This window comes from Hemicordylus capensis, chromosome 6 (genome assembly GCF_027244095.1).
Source record: "Hemicordylus capensis ecotype Gifberg chromosome 6, rHemCap1.1.pri, whole genome shotgun sequence".
In the NCBI taxonomy this organism is placed as follows: domain Eukaryota; kingdom Metazoa; phylum Chordata; class Lepidosauria; order Squamata; family Cordylidae; genus Hemicordylus; species Hemicordylus capensis.
The window spans coordinates 87,799,408-87,822,055 of record NC_069662.1 but is presented as its reverse complement, the minus strand read 5'-3'; the positions used below and the strand labels follow the sequence as shown (position 1 = coordinate 87,822,055).

The 22,648-nt window shown below is 45.7% G+C and overlaps 2 protein-coding genes across 5 annotated transcripts; both read right to left on the bottom strand.

The window, feature by feature from the left end:
* Window positions 1-87: 87 nt before the first annotated feature.
* Window positions 88-21,806, bottom strand: LOC128330771 (protein YAE1 homolog). Of its 4 annotated transcripts, none has more exons than XM_053264090.1 (3): window positions 2,973-3,379; window positions 1,407-1,560; window positions 88-662 (listed from the first exon to the last, which is right to left on the bottom strand). In XM_053264090.1, the coding sequence occupies exons 1-3, from the start codon at window positions 3,001-3,003 to the stop codon at window positions 224-226; spliced, it is 624 nt and encodes a 207-aa protein (XP_053120065.1). In that variant the 5' UTR covers window positions 3,004-3,379; the 3' UTR covers window positions 88-223. The 4 variants fall into 4 exon arrangements, 3 of the variants coding, with proteins under 3 accessions (XP_053120065.1, XP_053120066.1, XP_053120064.1); XM_053264091.1 differs by having other exon boundaries at window positions 1,407-1,524; window positions 2,973-3,378; XM_053264089.1 differs by having other exon boundaries at window positions 1,407-1,528; window positions 2,973-3,367.
* Window positions 6,016-13,260, bottom strand: LOC128330768 (basic salivary proline-rich protein 4-like). The gene is made up of 3 exons (XM_053264082.1): window positions 7,800-13,260; window positions 6,988-7,111; window positions 6,016-6,592 (listed from the first exon to the last, which is right to left on the bottom strand). Exon 1 carries the CDS (start codon window positions 9,274-9,276, stop codon window positions 8,374-8,376), a length of 903 nt encoding a protein of 300 aa, XP_053120057.1. The 5' UTR covers window positions 9,277-13,260; the 3' UTR covers window positions 6,016-6,592; window positions 6,988-7,111; window positions 7,800-8,373.
* Window positions 21,807-22,648: the final 842 nt, after the last annotated feature.

The following is a 22,648-nucleotide window of genomic DNA, read 5'->3' as shown; positions in this document are numbered from 1 at the left end:
TTTTAAAGCTTACACTGTGTTCTCTACAACTATCTGAAGTTAATCAATGGATGAAGGTAGACTAAAACTAAAAGCCATATGACAGAATTGACTTCACACACAGAGGGTGCTTTATTCAAGAATATTTGAATGCAAGTTCTCAATTTCAGCAGCAAGTTCAATCTGTTGATGTGGCTGTATTTCCAGCAGAAAAAGATCCATAAATCCCATTTCACACAATGAATTAACCTTGCAACAGCTGGATATGTTCTGTTGTGTCTGGGGACAATCCTAGCTGTTGCACTAAACTGATGGCTTTGTCTTTTAACCGAGTAAGGGTTGGCCTTTCAGAAACTCTGTGTTCATTTGTCCTTCTACAGCATTCTCCTTGGAAGGGATTTGTCCCATTATCATTTCTGCAACAGTGTCCATTAGGCTCTGTGCCATTTTCACAGGCTGTTTCACCTGTAGTTCTACTGCACTGTTTCTCCGGTGAAAGTACAGGACCAAGGTCCATGTCCTCAATAGTATCCAGTAAATCTCCAACATGAGGTTGTGAATGTGTATAGCTAAGATCCTTAAGCACACTCTCTTCATATTTGCCTACTTCATTCAGCAGGTAAGTCATCTCGCTCAGCAGTGCAGAATCACATCCTTTGTGATGACACCAAGTCAAGAGAGCACTACAAGAAGTTAAAATACAGATGTGGAGATTACATGCATGAATAAGACAGGACTTTTTAAAAGCCACCACCCTCAGTTATTTTCATATACAAATAAAGTGCTAGAGTAGAATGTAAACAGGGAACAGCTTGGTATTCCAATGGGAAGCACCAGATAAAGAGGCCAGACATCACAGTAGCCCCAGTTACAAATGCACCCATTTAATACAGAAGCTGCATCCTTCTAGCAAACATCTGCCAGACAGAGATTATATTTTCATGGAAAAATCAAGTTCCTGGTGCCAATGGTGATGCTTATAAAAGGCAAAAAATAGTATCTTCTAACAGCTCAAGATTTAAGTGGCTTTGCTCTATGGGGAACTTTCTTAGTACACTGCAATCCATACAGGCACCAAGGGTTGTGTTCCTGGGAGAATGTTGCATCCAGGCTTAAGACCAGAGAGGGAGAAGCTGGCTGTGTTTTTCAGGATATAGAAAGTTCAAAAGCAGCTTCCATCTTCTGCTAACTAGACCAATTGCTGTTACCATCTTTGTCATCTAGCAATTCAAGCTCAGCAAGGTGTGAAAATGAGTTGAACATGGGGCTATAATGGAAAAAAGGCAACACATTCATGATTTAAGTGGGTCTTCTATTTAGCAAATGCCATTAGCAGCCACAGATGTATTACTGTGTGGAGGCCGGACTTTAATTCAAGAACTTGTGCAACTGGATTGCCACTTTAAAGACACTACTTCACAACATACCTCACAGCCCCTTTCAGCTGGCCACAGGAGAACATCCGCTTTGCTGCTTCTTCATACCCCTTATTAAAACCTTGTTGAAGTGTCAGCTTTTTCCCAGCTTCAACTCCCTCCCTATAGCCTTCCTTAAAGAAGAGTGACAGACACGCAAAGAATACTTGAAGAACAAGGTGACAAACGAGACAAGAGGACAATATTCATTAGAAAGTGCAAGCTGCTAGTTCTGTCTGTTGATTTGCCCTCATGGTGTGGCAGAAGGACTAAGCTCACTGAACTTAATTCTCACCTCTGTGAAGGAGAACAGTGATGCAAGCGGACAGAGGTGGCTGCTCCTTGCACAAGCAGCAGCCTCATCTTGCTTTACCTTCATCCTCCCTCTGAATATTGCAGCAGCAGAGATTGAGCCCAGCAAGTCCAATTCTCCCTACTGTACTACCAAGAGAGAGGGTGAGCAAGCAGATCTAGTGGCCACTCCTGTAATAATAACCCACATCCATAATAGGAACCCATAGGGAAGAAAGCTGGTCTTGTGGTAGCAAGCATGACTTGTCCCCTTAAGCTAAGCAGGATCCACCCTGGTTGCATACGAAAGGGAGATTAGAAGTGTAAGCGCTGTAAGATACTCCCCTCAGGGGATGGAGCCGCTCTGGGAAGAGCATCTAGGCTCCAAGTTCCCTCCCTGGCATCTCCAAGATAGGGCTGAGAGAGATTCCTGCCTGCAACCTTGAGGAAGCCGCTGCCAGTCTGTGTAGACAATACTGAGCAAGATCTACCTATGGTCTGACTCAGTATATGGCAGCTTCCTATGTTCCTATCGCCTTCACCCTTGTTCACTCTGGGCAAATCCCACTGGGCCCAACCGTTCCTGCCATGTCACCAAAAAAGAGATGATGAGGGCCCATTAATGGAAGCAGCAGCCGCCCGCACCCACCCCCCACTACCTAATTCTCCCTGCCAGGTCATCCAAAAAACAAAATAGTCGCCACTCTTGCTAGGAGCAGCCGCCTCTTGCTCCTCTGGGGAGCAGCACAGTAGCGGGGCCCCAAAGGGACAGCCTGGGCAAGCAAAAGGAGGCTGCTCCTACCTCAGAGAGGGCAGGCAGTCATGTGGAGGCCGTATCCTCTCCTGCAAGGAGGCACCACTGAAAGGTTATGGCTGCGTGGAGCAATTGCCACTGCTCTTTCCACTCATTCTCATGCGCATGCTCCTCTCTCTCTCTCTGCTTACTTGCAGATGCATGAGTGCGGGAGCAGCCATAAGCTCGGTTTTCATCCTCTCTTTGGGGGATGTGTAGCTCACTGGGGCATTTTTGGTGGGTAAGTGAGCAGCAGCCATCTTGTGCCATTGGCCCTTTAACGCTGTGTACAGCACAGAGCGGGGGCAGGGGGCATCCACCCAGTGGGGATCCAAGCATCCCAGGGGCTGCTGCACAGCAGCAGCAGCAGGTCCATCGTTGATGCCAGTGGGGCCCCGGAGGTAGCAACCTTTGGTTGAAGCCTTCATCAGCCGCCCCTCCCCAAACATTAAAAGAAAGCGCTCAGACATTACAAGCCTGACATGCACAACTACCTTGACTCGTTTCTTCATGGTGCTCTTCCATTCGTTCTGGGCGAGGTCCAGTTCATCCGCGTCTTCATCGAACACATCTTCGTCGGGGCGATTAAGCGCAAACCCTACCCACGACATCTTCCGATGCTCTCAACAATGCGGACGACTGGCAGGAGCCGTTCAAATCCAAGAGGTAAGACGCCTGCGCAACCAGACGTAGAGCTGCAGGGAAGGGACCGCGACCGAAGGCAACATCTGCAAGTAGGGCGCCCCTCCACGAAGCAAATGTCAGAGTCCCCGATAGCCCCTATCGACCCTGGGGCCGCGGGGCGCAGCCGGCGCTCAGCGTCACAATCGCCACGCTTGAAAGGAAGGAAGTCGAAGAGGCGAGGCAAACCAGCCTTCTCCTCTGCTTGTCATTGGCTGAGGAGTCGCAGGCTGAGGCTGACTGACAGATCAGCCGAGGGACGTGCCTGGAGAAGAGCCTGTCAGTCAGTTTCAGCCTGCAACCCCTCAGCCAATGACGTGGGACTCAGGGAGTGGGTGGAGCTGAGAAGGGCTGAAGGGAGTTTGCCCGCCAGCACGGAGCAGGCATAAGAGGTCAATCAATTTACTTTCGTGAAATTTCTTTTTGAGTTGCAGATATTTATTCTCTGTTTTGTTTAATGCTTGCATTTGCATTTACTTTGAAGGGGCTAATTTACTGAGCAGATTTCTTTGAATAGCACATATTCATTCTGCATTTGTCCTTGCGTTTCCTTTGAAAGGGCCCAGCTTATTGGGCAGATTTCTTTGAGTTGCAGTTGCACACATTGAGTCTGTATTTCGTGTTTGTATTGCCTTGGAAGCCGTCAATTTACTGTTCACAGTTCTTTGACACATACACGTACTTCATTTCTGTTTGCAGAGCAATTCTCGCGAAGTCCTTCCCATTCCCTATGTTAGATACAAATCATGTAATACCTCTCACAAGAAAGATGCTCTAAGACTTATTTCTTGCTGCCTTTTGATATTTTAAGTCACTGGAAAGTTTCCAAGAGGGATATTTTTCAGGTTTCATGAGTCCATCTGTGTGCATCCCTTTAACATTCTCCTAACTGATGTAACTGATTGACATGCTTCTTGTTTAATAGGAAACTATCTTTACTTGTGTGCCTTCTAGCAGGCTCATTTACTGTCCAACTGTGTGCCTATAGTTTGATTAAGATTTTGAAAAATATCTACAGCAGGGCTGGTTTAAAAATACTGCAACTGCAGGGGGACAAAGAATTGGGCTGCGGGGGGTTCGGGGGCTCATGCAGAAGAACAGCAAAAGTAGGGGAGCATTCTACTAAGCCAGGTATTCCCCATTCCATACCTATGTATTTGATTTTCCCCACCCCCAACCTATGTGTAGAACTTTGCATTTGTCTCTGAATTGTATGTTTCAGCTCAGTTTTCCATTTCGTAAGACCATTTTGAATTTTACTCCAGTCTTCTGAGGTGTAAAAGTAAAGTTGTGCCGTCAAGTCAGTGTCAACTCCTGGCGACCACAGAGCCCTCTGGTTATCTTTGGTAGAATACGGGAGGGGTTTACCATTGCCATCTCCCTCACAGTATGAGATGATGCCTTTCAGCATCTTCCTATATCGCTGCTGCCTGATATAGGTGTTTCCCATAGTCAGGGAAACATATCACCGGAGATTCGAACCAGCAACCTCTTGCTCGCTAAGCAAGTTACTTCCCTGCTGCACCATTAGGTGGCTCTGATTCTATTGGCCTCCACTAATTTACATATCCCTAATTTACATGCCCACACATACCCCAGAAAGCTCAAGTGTTAGCCATGTTGGGAGAAAAATGAATACCTGTACTGTCTATGACTTCCTGCCCCTCCACAGTGTAGAAAAGTTGGGGGTATTTAATTTAAGTTAGGAAAAATAAACTGCTGAATGAGGCAGGCTGTACCCAGTTCACTGGAAGGACAGAAAAACAGGAAGCTGCCTTATATCAAGTCAGACCATTGGTCTGTCTAGTTCAATATTGTCTACACAGACTGGCAGCAGCTTCTCCACAGTTGCAGGCAGGAGTCTCCCTCAGCCCAATCTTGGCGATGCCAGGAGGGAACTTGGAACCTTCTGCATGCAAGCAAGCAAGCAGATGCCACCAGACTCAATGGGAGACTAGCTGATGATCACTGCTGGTGCCTCCTACCTTGTTTCCCCCAGTTTTCAATCATCCGAATAGCATGATTCAGACATTATGGTGTATAAAGATACCTGTACACTCATCCATGTGTTTGTGTGAATGGCTATACTTGGATTCATTTTAAGTGTGGATGCAGGCCCTTCAAATGCATGGTATGGATATGTAGTGTACTTCTGGACCTATGTAAAAGCTAACATGAGAATGACTGTGCCTGCGTCGTTTTACAACAACAACAACAAATATTTATATGCTGCAAATATGGATGCAGGCCCTTCAAATGCATGGTATAGATCAGAGTTTCTTAACCTTGGGCCCTCAGATGTTGTTGGACTACAACTCCCAGAATCCCCAGCCACAAAAGCCATGTCTGGGGATTCTGAGAGTTGTAGTCCAACAACATCTGGGGGCCCAAGGTTAGGAAACCCTGGTATAGATATATAGTGTACTTCTGGACCTGCGTAAAACATAACACATGAATGACTGTGCCTGCGTCCTACTACAAATATTTATATGCCACTTTTCAACAAAAGTTTCCAAAGCGGTTTACATAGAGAAATAATAAATAAATAAGATAAGATGGCTCCAAAAGGCTCACAATCTAAAAAGAAAATATAAGGTAGATATTAGCAAGAATCATGGGAGTGGTACTGTGCTGGGGATGGATAGGGCCAGTTGCTCTCCCCCTCTCAAATAAAGAAAACCACCACTTTAAAAAGTTGCCTCTTTGCTCATTAAGCAGCGGTCAACACTTTACACTTGTTGTATGTGTTGAAAATGACAAACGGATGGGCCTAACGAGGTCATTATCCTGTATCTCTTGCTTCATGTACAGTTTCTAAGAAACAGAAAATGTACTAAGGCGGGACTATGAATTTAACCAGAGGATGGTTTATTCACAAGTTGCCACAATTTCAGTCTGCCAAGTGTGTTATTTTCTCTTCAGAACATTGAAAGGATATATATATATACACAACATACTTAAATGTTGCAAAACAGGCTACCAAGACAAATGTAAATGGTACACATTCAACAAGCAAAGACAAACATGTATAGAAACCAATTCACTGTTTACATCCCACGTTAAATGGATCGACATTTTTTAGATAACCAACCCAAGAGATGAATCCTTTGACCTTAGCTCCTAGTCTGGATCCTGAAGCCTATCTTCTGTGATGCACAAAAAGTGCTGAAGTCTTTCCGATATGCACAGGAATGTCCCGACACAAAATGGAGGTTGTATTTCCTCTGTCACAGTCCATAAGACAGTTTCAAGACTTTCCCACTTGAATCAGAGCTGCTATGGAAACGAAGCTCCACAGATGACGCTCAGTTTTCCAGGCAACCCAGCTGTCCTTCATTCTTCATTCTCTTCTCTGGGGAAGTATTCAGGATGCTGAGCAGATCTAGAGAGGAAAGACTAGCCTGTGGCTGTCCAAGAGCATCCCTTCCTGTCCCTGAAAAGCAAACATAAAACAATCTTTTTGGCCAAAAAGGAACAGGAATTCTCCCCCCCCTCAACCTGCCATTCACAATCAGAAGCCTTTCTAGGAGATCTAGAAGAAACTGGAAAAAGATTGAAAGCTATTAATTTCACCAAAGGCTGTGCAACATAGGAGGTTGAGAGTTTGTCAAAACTTTGCTGTTTGAAGTCCCTCATTATTTTGGGGAAGGGGAAAGGGAAATGGAAATGGGAATATTTTTCTGAAAGGGAAAAGTGGAATGGAAAGCTCTCCTCCTCAAATGGGGGAAAGTGCTTAAGTACAGTCTCTTTCTGGCAGAACTCTGCTTCCAGTTTTTCATCTGTGCAATACTCAAGGTTTCTCTCGTATAAATATATTGCTTTTCTTACCTCTTCTGGAAAGACAAAGAAAGGCTGCCAATCTGCTTCCATAGTTACTAATTTCTTCTGTCCTTCCTGTTAATTCCATTCAGTGATGGTGTTATTCCTGCTTCTTAGGCTCCAGTATCTACACCTAAAGAACATATATCTGTGATGTATTTTGAAGAATTTGTTTCTGTGAAATAAAGCCATGCTCCTGACAGATATCAAATTTTGCATACACAACCCTGCCACTGAAATTAGTGGAATGCACTACATTTTACACCAGAATAGGCTTGGGGGAAATTTACTCTCTTTTTTGGAGAAGAAATTCTGAATATACTTCCCAAACAGATACCAAATGTTGCATGAACAATCCGGCCACTTACATTAGCTGAATACACTACAGGGCCAAGAGCACAAACAGGGCTGAATCTGCCCCAAACTGTCCCGAACCAGCCCATGGGGAGACAGGGAGAGCCCAACGGGGGACCCTCAGGGCTTTTAAGTTCTCCAAGTCTTCTACTTCTCTTTCCAAAAAATAACCCCAAACTTTCTACATCTGCATGCATATCTTGAACAATGGATCTTTTCAAAAGTGAGGTCGAAATGGAAGAGCACAAGGCCAGCTTCTTGAGAAGGAACAATGTTAGATGCTGCCCCGGGGAAGAGTCGAGGGGCGTCTCACTAATTTCAAAAATCCCTATGCCTTTGTTAACGCTCATTTCAATGCATATGCGAAGTACGACTCGCCTTTTCTTAGAGAATTAGAATCTTACTAATTAACCTTAGCAAGGTACTTTAGACTCAGGATTTGTCGAGGCTGTGGCAATGCTGTTTACCTTGCTGACCCCTCAGAATCCGAGTCTACTGGTAATGGTGAGTCCTCCAGATGATGGTATTTGGGGTGGTGGCATCCCACTGTGTCTGGTGGTAATGGTGAGTCGTCAGGCCTTGGGGCATGAGATGATCTTGGGGGTCCTGGATCGTCTGAGGTCTGAAGTACGTCCAGGTTCTGTACCCAATGCTGCTCCTCAGAAGAGGTCTCATCCAGAGTGGACAGGGGTCCTCACTTTGGTTCATGGCAGCAAAGGACCAGTTCTCCCATCATGACAAGGCAGAACTGGCGAGACCTAGTGGAGGTGCTCCAGCAGCCCAGATGATGGTATTTGGGGTAGTGGCCTTCCACTGCTGCTGTCTCACTGCCAAGGTGTTGCCACCGGAACATCAGCTGGTCTCTGTAGGGCTTGCACCTGAAGCCACGGCCCTTGGGAAAGTTGAGATGGTGATTCATCCCAAGGGCAGCGAAGAACCAGTTCTCCCATCATGGCAAGGCAGAATGGGCGAGACCTAGTGGAGGTCCTCCAGCAGCCCCGACGATGGTATTTTGGGTGGTGGCCTTCCACTGCTGCTGTCTCACCGCCAAGGGGTTGCCACCGGCACATCAGCCGGTCTGCGTAGGGCTCGCACCTGAAGCCACGGCCCTTGGGAAAGATGAGATGGTGGTTCTTCCCAAGGGCGTGGCTTCGGTGGGAAGTGTGGTGGCGGTGGTTTGGCCACAGAGCTGGAGACTGAGGGGGGATGTCCCCAGGAGCAAGGCTCTGTGTCTGCCTTGGGGGGCCCCAGCGCTTTGATCATGAGCGCTGGCAATGGTTCGGGCCCCCGCCAAGCAGATGGATGTTGCCATGATGGCAAGGGCTTTGGCGGGGGTCTCCCCATTGGGGTCAGGGTCGTCTTCCCAGTTGAAGGGATCTGGGGAAGAACCGTCTCTCGGGACAAGCCCGAGAAACGGTTCCCCCCCAGCGGGGAGACGCCCTGCCCAGCCTCCCCAAGGTGCAGACTCAGGTTGCTCCTGGGGATGTGCAGCAATCTCCTGGCTGTATCCCCCGCAGCCTCCAGCCTCCTTCTGGGGAGTCTCCCCTCCCCCAGGTGGGGAAGGGGTTTCTCCCCAGAAGGCACACCCCCACCTGGTGCCTTGTTAGCCCGACGCAGACCGGCCTTGCCCAGGAGGGCTGATGGTCTGCCCTCCTGTGGTGGCTTCCCCTTGCTGCTGCTTTCTGCGGGGGGCTGCCTCTTTGATGTTTTGGGGTGCTTCACCCTTTTCTTTGATGGGCCAGCCACAGGGGCTGGCCCATCAAAGAAAAGGGTGTCCTTCCCGGAAGCAGCCCCACGCTCCCGCAGCAGGGGAGACAGCAGCAGCTTCCGAGCCACCATGAGGCTGCTGGAGGTGATGGGCCTCCTCCCACTAGGCTTTTCCTCCTCTGCCCCTAGAAGGAAAGGAAGAATCGTTTTAATGTCATGTCTCTTTATTTTACACATTTTTCTACCACCACAATTCACATCTCCAGGCGGTTTACACAATCTGTCTAGTTTGTTTGGACAGAAGCAAGTCTCAGGACGTCACATTATTCTTGTATTAATGCATTTAACGGTGCTGGGGTGGGTGGGTGGGGGGGACGACATATAGCACCTGGGCTTGATGGCTTTTTCATAATTTTTGCTGAAATTTGCATTCCTCCTTCAACAGCGTAACGCAGGGGGCTGTGATCCCAGGGACTTGGAAGCAATCTAGAATAGTTGTTCTACCTCAGCAAGCCAAAGACAATTCCTCCCTGGGATCATATCACCCCATAGCATTAGTGAACCAGGGCTTGAAATGTTTCACTGCTATCTTGGCCAATAGGATCACCCTTTTCATCACTGAGTACATTTCTGAGGACCAAACAGGTTTGATGCCCAACCGAAAAATAGCTAGATTCAAACCCAATCAAGCTATTTCTGGGTACGAAGCAGGGCTGTCCCCTTCCCCTAGTGCTCTTTGCCATTGCAGTTGAAGTACTAGCTGACAATTAAAAATGACACAAAAATTCAGGGGTTTCAAATCAGTGGTAAAAAAAAGACATACAACCAATTTATTTGCAGACGACATCATATGACTTTCACCTAATCCATGGGAAGCAATACTAGCAGTCAAGGAAACATTAACACTTTACAAACAAACAGCTGGTCTAGAAACACTTTATCAGAAGTCAGAACTTATATTCATCCACATTTGTATAGAAGAACAAAGGAAACTTCAGCAGCAAATGTCTAATATAAGCTTACAATATTCAAGCTTCAGATATCCAGAAGTGATAAGGATCTAAAGGATCTAAAGCCATTAAGGAAAATAAGCATAGACTCTCTCTTTTTCACAACTCAAAAAGGATATTAAAAATTAGGCTCAGCTGAATCTCTCCTGGTTAGGGTGAATATCAACCATAAAAAATAGTAGTTCTGCCCAAATTTCTTTTTCTTTTTCAAAGATTACCTATTTGGATTCATCCCAAATACTTTAAAAGGTGGCAGGGAGCACTTTGAGCTTTTCCCAATAATTATAAGAAAGCAAGAGTAAACAAAAGTTCACTATACAGCCTCCCAAACAAGCTTTATTTTGATGCCCTCCAACTCAAGCAACTCATTCATATCATTCAAAACGATCAAGTGATTCCATGGGTTTCTATAGAGTTCTCAGCAGATGCTCAAATAATTTGAGCTCTCCCCTTTATTATTATTATTATTATTTATTAATGAATGAATTAGATTTCTATGCCACCCTTCCAAAAATAGCTCAGGGCGGTTTACATTTAAACAGGTAACTGAAGCTAAATTAGCAAGTTTGAGTAACCCCTTCTTGGCCTCCACACTGAGAATCTGGTGTCCCTCCCTGAGCTATGACATTTGCACAACCCACTTCACCACTCTTCCCTGTTTTAGACCATCCTTTGTTTGCAGACCCAAGCAAATATCAACAATATTTGAAGTGGGAGACAAAAAGGATTTACCCACTGAGGGACATTACTGAAAGAGGTAAACCAGCATCAGAGGCTAAACCTGGTACAATTCTGATTGGCATCCGAGCTACTTGGATGCAGAAACTTCAAATCTGGCCCTTTGCATCCAAGTTGCTACAGAGAGGAGAGGCAACTAGGTCTTTGACTATCTATCAATGTAATCTTACGTATTTCACCAACTAACAAAACAAGAGGGATTGCCTCACTTGTATACGGTATCTGAAGGTATTAATGTTTTATGTATATTATGTCTTTACTGCTGCTGTTGTTTCTTTTTCTTTTTGTATTTATGCTGGCCTTGGGCTGAAATAAACCAACACATACATACACTTATATACAATACCATAATTTCCACATCTTTTAGTTCCTTGGGAGGGCTAAAAACAACATGGGGAACTGATTTAGGAACCTCTCTTGAAGAGACTGAATGGGAAGCAATTGGGCTGAAGCAACTGATTAGAACCACCACATCTGCCCAGATAAGGGAGGCAACATTCAAGCCTGTACAGAGAGGACATCTTACTCTAATCAAGATGCAGGATATCTCTCAAACGTCTTCCCTGTTTTGTTGGCAGGGATGGAAAAACAGAGGTACTCTCCTTCCTTTATGGTGGGGTTGCCCATACGTGAAAGGCTATTGACAGAATTTGTTTCATATAATCTGGGAAATAGTCGAACTCAATCTTCAGCCTGATCCAAAGTTAGCACTTTTAGCAGTTTACAAGAGTACTCACAAAGATATACCAACTCTGCTGCTAGCAGCAGCCAAATAGAGGTAGCTAAACACTGGAAATCCCCAAAGGGTCTATTCATTGAAACCTGGTTCAGTAGGGTCTAGAAGATTGCATTATCTGACAAGCTGACCCATCAAACCAGGTTAGCTAGAGAAGTAACCAAACAAGACAAGTCTTTTGAAATATGGTTTCCATTAATTGCATTTGTCAATAAGGGATGGTCAGTTTATAACCTCCATCCACTCAAATCAAATTTTGGGATGATATTCTTTCTCGAATTTTGTTTTCAGTTGTCTCCCATCAATTTGTACCTGCATCCTCAATAACCAACAAACTCTTCTTAACACTGGACTCCTTGTAGCCTCAATTGGCTCTGTGTTGTATTGATTGAATTTTTTTAATTTTTTTTTTTTTAAACCAGATTGCGGGGAAAGGAGCAGAGTGTCAATTTTTAATAACATTTTAACCTCTGGTAGCCTGGCATATGAAGAGAGAGAAAAATGCCAAAAATATATGATCTTTGAAATTCAGCACATTTGTAGACCTTATCCGGTAGATCACACAGTCCCAAGTTTCAAGTTATTATTACCCTTTAATCTAATGGCACAATTTCCTACCTGCCATGATGAGAGATGTCCTCAAGAGAGACTAAAATACTATATATATATATGTATATAACCACACAGACCACGTCCTCCACTCCCTACTGATTGAGCATCAGCTGAGAAATAAACCACTGAATAGTGATGATGCCAAAAAAAAAGTGTATTGCTGTTCCTATGGCAACCTGCAGGTTATGATGTAGGAGCCAGAAAGTGATGTCATGACAGAGGCAGCAAAGCAGACCAGGGGACACCACTCACACCAGAGTTAATGAAGGGAAACTCAGTTCAACCAGCCTGGTAGAAAGCCAGTTTTCACAAGCTCCCTACAGATAGCAACCAATACATCAAAACATCAGTCTTCTTCACCTTGACTTTCAAAAGGGGAAACCAAGTCTAGCTAGCCATTTGTTTTCAAGTCTAGCTAGCCATTGGACATTTCTTTAGGGTTTACATGAAAGCCCGAGATGATCGGCTATCAGGTTTCATAACTGCCAGCACCAGATCTCAGTAGTGAGAGCTAATCGCTGTCAAATGGAAGACTCCGGGTCTTGCAGGATCTAGAAGCCTGTGGTCCTCTTACTATTATACCTGGCACCTTTTTATTCCTGTCATTCAGGAAGTGAAGGGGCACCCATAAGAGCAGTGGTGCAGTTCACTGTCTAAGAGACTATGAATCAGAAAGCCCGAGGTTCAGATCTTACTGCTGCTATGGGCTCAGTTAATGACCCTCAGTAAGCCACTCCATCATCCTTGGCCCCACCCACAATATGGTAGTCAGAATACCAGCCTCCCGTTCAGGATTGTTGTAAGGATTACTGCAAGATAGAATGTGGGAAATGCTTTGAATGCCCTAAAAAGCACTGTATAGCAGCAGAGTATTATATCTTACCTTTTAAATGTTCCGGAGGCACTCAGTGCTCAGTTCAGGGGCGTAACCACTATTATAGAATATCAACTTTCTTCAGGAAAAGAGTGGAGTGAGGGACAGGTCTGACCCAACTGCATTATTGGACTCTGAGGGTTTTCCCACTGTGTATTGTAAATTATGTATGTGCTGGAATCATTTTTACCATTTTTTCCCCTTTCCCCCTCCTCTCAATTCTGGTTATATAGATTTGAAAGTAAGGGATAACAAACTGAGACTGAATCCAAATAAGATGGAGGTACCACCTAATGGAACAGAGGGGAAATGACTTGCTTAGAGAGCAAGAGGTTGCTGGTTCAAATCCCCACTGTTATGGGAAACACCTATATCGGGCAGCAGTGATATAGAATGGTGCTGAAAGGCATCATCTGCACAGGAGGAGGCAATGGTAAAACCCTCCTATATTCTACCAAAGAAAACCACATGGCTCTGTGGTCACCAGGAGTCGATACCGACTCAAGGGCACAACTTTACTTATTGTGCGGGGTCAGAACTCAGGAGACAATTTTGATTTTCTGGTTCTGAATGGGATCACACTTCCCCAGAAGAATATATGCCATTTGCATCTCTTTCTTGAGATATACTACCTCAGAACAGTGGTACATATGCTGGTAACCTCCAGACATGACTACTGCAATGCACTCTATGTGGGGTTGCCTTTGTACATAGCCTGGAAACTGCAGTTGGTACAGAATGCGGCAGCCAGGCTGTTCTCCGGCTCATCTCGGAGAGATCATATTATTCCTACGTATATTAAAAGAACTACAGTGGCAGTCAATAAGTTTCCAGGCAAAATACAAGTTGCTGACTATAACCTATAAAGCCCTGGGTATCTAAGTGTACATCTTCTTCACTATGCACCCCATAGTTCACTGAGATCATTCGGAGAGTTTCATTTGCAACTGTCACCACCAGCCTGTCTGGTGGCCACACAGGACAGGCCTTCTCTGTTGCTGCCCCAAGACTCTGGAATGCACTCTCTGCTTAAATAAAAGCCTCCCCATCTCCGACAATTTATTTATTGGTTGGTTGGTTGGTTGGTTGGTTGGTTTAATTTCTAACGCCCTTCCAAAAATGGCTCAGGGCAGTTTACACAGAGAAATAATAAATAAATAAGATGGTTCCCTGTCCCCGAAGGGAACACAATCTAAAAATAAACATGAGAGAGACACCAGCAACAGTCACTGGAGGGATGCTGTGCTGGGGTTGGATAGGGCCAGTTACTCTCCCTCTGCTAAATAAAGAGAATCACCACGTGATTAAAGGGTCTTTAAAGACACATTTACCCAGCGAAGCTTTTTAGCTAGACTCGTGGTTATAATTGTTTTAAGGTTTTGATTTCTGTTTTAATCAGTTTTATTTTGCTGTAAACTGCCCAGAGACGGAAGTTTGGGGCAGTGTACAAAGAAAAGAAAGAAACGAAAGAAGCTCACTGGACTCCCGCCTTTCCCCCTGAAAGAATTAGAGTGGGGTGGGACTGTACCACACTAATCTGGGGTTTCACCTTATTATTCCTCACCCCTCCCACACCTAACTGAGCTCAGGCCCTACCATCTCATTCACAACTGGGGAGGTGCTGAGTGGGAAGGTGAGAGCAGTCTTCTTGCGGCCAGGTGGAGCAGTCTTCTTGTTCAGTCCAGAGGCTGCCTGTGGGGTGTCGAGCCACAGCTGTGTCGGTCTGTCCAAAGGGAGTCTGCAAAATGGTGATCTAATGCTGTGGAACAGGGACTCACCCTGTTTCAGCAAGAGCAAACTACGGTGAGCATCTGAACTTCGGAACTAGAAAGCTGAGCCTTTGGATGTGAATGAAAATTGAGGCCATCAATTGCTTCATGTGACTTTAACCGGATTGGGGCCACTCTACACAGAAAAATGCACGGTTCAAACAATTGAGAAATTGCAGTTGTTTTATTGTTCATCATTGTTAATTCAGCCCCTTAGCACATTCTTCTTCTGATTGGATTGTCCTCTAGCTGACATCAGATGACCTCATTAGAAGACCCCTTGAAGAAGCCAAGAAAAATTAGAATTAATGTTATTTTAATGATGATATAGATATAGATGGTGTCTGTGTGTGTTCTCTCTCACAGACATACTCTTTCTCTCCACACACACATACACACACACCACACACACACTCATTCATTCACTTTAAATCCTGCAGTGTATTGTGGTGCATTGGTTTGAGATTGTGTGTCACCACAGATTCCCTCTCAAGTTCAGATAAACCCTCCGTCCCAACAATTGCCCTATATAAAAATGATTATTATAAATATTTATAAACCATTTTTCAACAAAAAAAGTTCTCAAAGCAGTTTACACTGCAAAAGAAATATTTGTATCATAAAGGGTATTATGGAACTTCAATTCACTACTATATATCGCACATCAGTTCTTGAAGAAAGTCTTGATAATGATGAGTAGCAATCCAACATCATGGCTGTTGCAGGGGTGAAATTGTTCCAAATGTGTGTGTTTTTGAAAGCTCTTGTTTCCATGAGATGGATGAACATACAAGCAATCTTCTACACTGTAAAAATTATTCTGGATCTCTCTTCTGAGCTGCCACCCTTGTTGCTCAAAGTTTGTTAACATCCTTCAATTTGTAGCAGACATGACACCTCAATTGGCTTTGTTCTTGAATATCATCAAAATATACCCCCTCTGAAAATGCTCCAAGTGCTGTAAACCAGTTTTAGCTGAAGTGTGAGGAATGGGTGCCTGCCAGCCTGGACAACATCCCAGAACTGAAAACTGCATCCAGTGCAGGTTATTTGGGTCATCAGAGGAGCTGGTCTTGTGGTAGCAAGCATGACTTGTCCCCTTAGCAAATCAGGGTCTGCCCTGGTTGCATATGAAAGGGAGATTAGAAGTGTGAAGCACTGTAAGATATTCTCTTTAGGGGATGGAGCTGCTCTGGGAAGAGCAAAAGGTTTCAAATTCCCTCCCTGGCTTCTCCAAGATAGAGCTGAGAGAGATTCCTGTCTGCAACCTTGGAGAAGCCACTGCCAGTCTGTGAAGATAATATTGAGATAGATGGACCAATCATCTGACTCAGTATACGGCAGCTTCCTATATTCCTTTTTCTAGGAAGCGTCTGCCTGGATGCATCCTTCTCCAGCCCAGTGTCCAGCTCAAAGACCAAGGCAAAGTGTGGCTGCCTCACTTATAAAGCCAGTGTAATATAGGAGGCTGTACAACATCTTTACAGCTTATATGGCAGGAAGTTAAGATGGGCATTAATTAATAACTAGTTAATCCACCTGACTGACAGCAACCACTTTAGACTCGGTAGCTGACAGCCTGACTAAATTTACAAGAGGAACTCCTATTGAAATTCGGTAGTCATCTATCTACCTATATAATTCTCTAAGGTGTACCCATGGCTAATCCAGTGTGTGGTAGCTCTCACAAGAGTTTGGGAGCAGCTGCTCGGAGCTCCTCGTGAGGAGGATGAGGGCTGCCAGCAGAAAGGGCAGCAGGGGGAGGGAGGTCGAGGAGAAGGCGGTGCCACTATGAGTGGCCGAGCAGGCAGCAAAAACATGGCCGCCGCCGGCCTCCTTGCGAGGAGGATGAGAGCTGCTGTCAGAAAGGGTGGAGAGGGAGACTGACTGAAGGGATGGGAGGAGAACTGACTGAGCCCTGAAATGGAGGGAGAGGAAGAGAGACCTAGGGGCGCAGATGCTCTGCGCCTGGGTCAGCTAGTTTAGAATATTCCCTGAGTATTGTAGTCCTGTTTAGACAGCTTAATCTGAATACCAGCCAGCATCTAAAACTAAGGATAAGGATCCCACAATTCTCACAGTTCTCCTGCATGTTTTGGATCCCTTCAGGATGGTCTTGAGATCCAATGTTTGCTGTCCAGTCCTGAAATAGTTAATATATAAGGCCTGTTGATAAGCCTAACACAGGCTGCCCTCTGGCTCCTCCTGAGGAAAGGCTTCAGCCTCTGAATCTAAAATAATTATTAGCTAACAACCCCATTTAAACAACAGTCAGGGAGAAACCTCTCATGTCTGAAATAGGCCTATACATTAACTACCAATCAGACTTAACCCAGTCAGGCTCTTCTTGAGAAAAAACCTCCCGCCACAGGCCCTGAGAGCTGCACCTTTTAAAAACCATATATGGGCACTCATATGCTGCTTTATGGTCCCCAAGTTCTTAGGTTTCCAACCCTTAAAGGAGTGGGCAGAGGTGCTCTTACCCCTGGTCTTCCGGGCTGAAGTCCATGGCCTCCACAGCCCTTGGGCCCCCCTCAAATCCTCTTTAGAATATCCTCAGGTGTTGTGGTCATCCAGCCGAGCATGATGATGTTTAATTTGCAGGGGAGGTGGGCCTCCAAATGCCTTTAGGCCCAGGCTCCAAAATTACCTAGGTGCACCTCTGATTGCATCCCATTGTTCAGCCCAGCCATGAGTCAGGGGGAAAGGGAGACGGTGGACCCCAGCTGTTTTTGTCTCAACCTGATCATTCGTGGGCCACCTCCATTACGGCCATGCAGACCGGCAGTGTGGAGAGGTCTCTCTCAGAGGACTCTGTGGCAGCCTCTGCCTTCAACGAGGCGTGGGCAGTAGCATCCGCAAGGAGTGCCTCCACTGAACACCTTGCAGGAGCTCGATTCTTCCGCAAGGCTCCAAAAACAGCAGGAAAAGCCAAGGGCAACAACAACCCGACCAAGAATCGCCTGGCCATCAGAGCAAGTCTGAGACTCAGAGGGTGGCAGCCAAGGTGTTTCCCTCACCGAGCAACCTGAGTCTGCTCTGCCATCCACCTTGCAAGCCCCAGGTACACAAAGATCTGTGTCAGTTGGGGAAGCTGTGTCTCATAGGCCATGAAGGATTTTACAGTCTTGCCCCACAAGGCCAAAAAGATTTTAGTTAGAGGGCACCATCCTCTTGGTCCCTGATCAAGTCCCTGGGGATGAGTCCGGACTCCGCTTGCTCCCCCGCCGCCCACAGCCATCCCCTCGCCTCGGAGGACACACATTTGTGGTATTTATTATTATTTTTATTACATTATTATTACTACTATTTTATTTTATACTACTACTATTTTGTTACTATAAAACACTACCGCCCTATCCATCCAAAGGCTCTGGGCGCTTGTGGGGGGGGGGCGCAATTTCAGTGTTTGCCCTGGGTGCCGTTTTCCCTAGTTACGCCTCTGAAGCAAGCCAGTGTTTAGGTTCCAGAGTATATACAGCTCAGTTTGACTCATTTAGGCTCTTTTAGGGTAGAACTGTAAAACTGCTCTTCAAACCATATTGTGCATAGGATATTTATATTTATCCTATACAGTTCAGAATCTATCCACCTTTCTAAAAAATGATTCAGTATCACCAGGGCATTTTTCACACAGCAGGCTTTACCATGAGTTTACTATGAGTTCAAAGTGGAATTTTTTAGCCTGAATATAAATCAGGCTACACTACAATTGGGGAGCACTTCACACATGATTTGGGTTTTTCATTGCATGTTAATGCAATGAAAAACCCAAATCATGTGTGAAGTGCTCCCCAATGGCTCGCAAGTACTTTGGGGTAAATCTGGCTGATATGTGAACACACATCTCCTCCATTCCAGAGGAGATGTAAGCTAAAAAACCTGTGTGGAAAACACCCAGGGTGTTAGGACATAGCATTTTTTCTAGTAAAGTTACAACTTAATTTTTTTTAAAGCTTACACTGTGTTCTCTACAACTATCTGAAGTTAATCAATGGATGAAGGTAGACTAAAACTAAAAGCCATATGACAGAATTGACTTCACACACAGAGGTTGCTTTATTCAAGAATATTTGAATGCAAGTTCTCAATTTCAGCAGCAAGTTCAATCTGTTGATGTCGCTGTATTTCCAGCAGAAAAAGATCCATAAATCTCATTTCATACAATGAATTAACCTTGCAACAGCTGGATATGTTCTGTTGTGTCTGGGGACAATCCTAACTGTTGCACTAAACTGATGGCTTTGTCTTTTAACTGAGTAAGGGTTGGCCTTTCAGAAACTCTGTGTTCGTTTGTCCTTCTACAGCATTCTCCTTGGAAGCAATTTGTCCCATTATCATTTCTGCAACAGTTTCCATTAGGCTCTGTGCCATTTTCACAGGCTGTTTCACCTGTAGTTCTACTGCACTGTTTTTCCGGTGAAAGTACAGGACCAAGGTCCACGTCCTCAATAGTATCCAGTAAATCTCCAACATGAGGTTGTGAATGTGTATAGCTAAGATCCTTAAGCACACTCTCTTCATATTTGCCTACTTCATTCAGCAGGTCAGTCATCTCGCTCAGCGGTGCAGAATCACATCCTTTGTGATGACACCAAGACAAGAGAGCACTACAAGAAGTTAAAATACAGATGTGGAGATTACATGCATGAATAAGACAGGACTTTTTAAAAGCCACCACCCTCAGTTATTTTCATATACAAATAAAGTGCTAGAGTAGAATGTAAACAGGGAACAGCTTGGTATTCCAATGGGAAGCACCAGATAAATGCACCCATTTAATACAGAAGCTGCATCCTTCTAGCAAACATCTGCCAGACAGAGATTATATTTTCATGGAAAAATCAAGCTCCTGTTGCCAATGGTGATGCTTATAAAAGGCAAAAAATAGTATCTTCTAACAGCTCAAGATTTAAGTGGCTTTGCTCTATGGGGAACTTTCTTAGTACACTGCAAACCATACAGGCACCAAGGGTTGTGTTCCTGGGAGAGGTTGCATCCAGGCTTAAAACCAGAGAGGGAGAAGCTGGCTGTGTTTTTCAGGATATAGAAAGTTCAAAAGCAGCTTCCATCTTCTGCTAACTAGACCAATTGCTGTTACCATCTTTGTCATCTAGCAATTCAAGCTCAGCAAGGTGTGAAAATGAGTTGAACATGGGACTATAATGGAAAAAAGGCAACACATTCATGATTTAAGTGGGTCTTCTATTTAGCAAATGCCATTAGCAGCCACAGATGTATTACTGTGTGGAGGCCTGACTTTAATTCAAGAACTTGTGCAACTGGATTGCCACTTTAAAGACACTACTTCACAACATACCTCACAGCCCCTTCAGCTGGCCACAGGAGAACATCCGCTTTGCTGCTTCTTCATACCCCTTATTAAAACCTTGTTGAAGTGTCAGCTTTTTCCCAGCTTCAACTCCCTCCCTATAGCCTTCCTTAAAGAAGAGTGACAGACACACAAAGAATACTTGAAGAACAAGGTGACAAACGAGACAAGAGGACAATATTCATTAGAAAGTGCAAGCTGCTAGTTCTGTCTGTTGATTTGCCCTCATGGTGTGGCAGAAGGACTAAGCTCACTGAACTTAATTCTCACCTCTGTGAAGGAGAACAGTGATGCAAGCGGACAGAGGTGGCTGCTCCTTGCACAAGCAGCAGCCTCATCTTGCTTTACCTTCATCCACCCTCTGAATATTGCAGCAGCAGAGATTGAGCCCAGCAAGTCCAATTCTCCCTACTGTACCGCCCAGAGAGAGGGTGAGCAAGCAGATCTAGTGGCCACTCCTGTAATAATAACCCACATCCATAATAGGAACCCACAGGGAAGAAAGCTGGTCTTGTGGTAGCAAGCATGACTTGTCCCCTTAAGCTAAGCAGGATCCACCCTGGTTGCATACGAAAGGGAGACTAGAAGTGTAAGCACTGTAAGATACTCCCCTCAGGGGATGGAGCCGCTCTGGGAAGAGCATCTAGGCTCCAAGTTCCCTCCCTGGCATCTCTAAGATAGGGCTGAGAGAGATTCCTGCCTGCAACCTTGAGGAAGCCCCTGTCAGTCTGTGTAGACAATACTGAGCAAGATCTACCTATGGTCTGACTCAGTATATGGCAGCTTCCTATGTTCCTATCTCCTTCACCCTTGTTCACTCTGGGCAAATCCCACTGGGCCCAACCGTTCCTGCCATGTCACCAAAAAAGAGATGATGAGGGCCCATTAATGGAAGCAGCAGCCGCCCGCACCCACCCCCCACTACCTAATTCTCCCTGCCAGGTTATCCAAAAAACAAAATAGTCGCCACTCTTGCTAGGAGCAGCCGCCTCTTGCTCCTCTGGGGAGCAGCACAGTAGCGGGGCCCCAAAGGGACAGCCTGGGCAAGCAAAAGGAGGCTGCTCCGACCTCAGAGAGGGCAGGCAGTCATGTGGAGGCCGTATCCTCTCCTGCAAGGAGGCACATCTGAAAGGTTATGGCTGCGTGGAGCAATTGCCACTGCTCTTTCCACTCATTCTCATGCGCATGCTCCTCTCTCTCTCTCTCTGCTTACTTGCAGATGCATGAGTGCGGGAGCAGCCATAAGCTCGGTTTTCATCCTCTCTTTGGGGGATGTGTAGCTCACTGGGGCATTTTTGGTGGGTAAGTGAGCAGCAGCCATCTTGTGCCATTGGCCCTTTAACGCTGTGTACAGCACAGAGCGGGGGCAGGGGGCATCCACCCAGTGGGGATCCAAGCATCCCAGGGGCTGCTGCACAGCAGCAGCAGCAGGTCCATCGTTGATGCCAGTGGGGCCCCGGAGGTAGCAACCTTTGGTTGAAGCCTTCATCAGCCGCCCCTCCCCAAACATTAAAAGAAAGCGCTCAGACATTACAAGCCTGACATGCACAACTACCTTGACTCGTTTCTTCATGGTGCTCTTCCATTCGTTCTGGGCGAGGTCCAGTTCATCCGCGTCTTCATCGAACACATCTTCGTCGGGGCGATTAAGCGCAAACCCTACCCACGACATCTTCCGATGCTCTCAACAATGCGGACGACTGGCAGGAGCCGTTCAAATCCAAGAGGTAAGACGCCTGCGCAACCAGACGTAGAGCTGCAGGGAAGGGACCGCGACCGAAGGCAACATCTGCAAGTAGGGCGCCCCTCCACGAAGCAAATGTCAGAGTCCCCGATAGCCCCTATCGACCCTGGGGCCGCGGGGCGCAGCCGGCGCTCAGCGTCACAATCGCCACGCTTGAAAGGAAGGAAGTCGAAGAGGCGAGGCAAACCAGCCTTCTCCTCTGCTTGTCATTGGCTGAGGAGTCGCAGGCTGAGGCTGACTGACAGATCAGCCGAGGGACGTGCCTGGAGAAGAGCCTGTCAGTCAGTTTCAGCCTGCAACCCCTCAGCCAATGACGTGGGACTCAGGGAGTGGGTGGAGCTGAGAAGGGCTGAAGGGAGTTTGCCCGCCAGCACGGAGCAGGCATAAGAGGTCAATCAATTTACTTTCGTGAAATTTCTTTTTGAGTTGCAGATATTTATTCTCTGTTTTGTTTAATGCTTGCATTTGCATTTACTTTGAAGGGGCTAATTTACTGAGCAGATTTCTTTGAATAGCACATATTCATTCTGCATTTGTCCTTGCGTTTCCTTTGAAAGGGCCCAGCTTATTGGGCAGATTTCTTTGAGTTGCAGTTGCACACATTGAGTCTGTATTTCGTGTTTGTATTGCCTTGGAAGCCGTCAATTTACTGTTCACAGTTCTTTGACACATACACGTACTTCATTTCTGTTTGCAGAGCAATTCTCGCGAAGTCCTTCCCATTCCCTATGTTAGATACAAATCATGTAGTACAAGAAAGATGCTCTAAGACTTATTTCTTGCTGCCTTTTGAT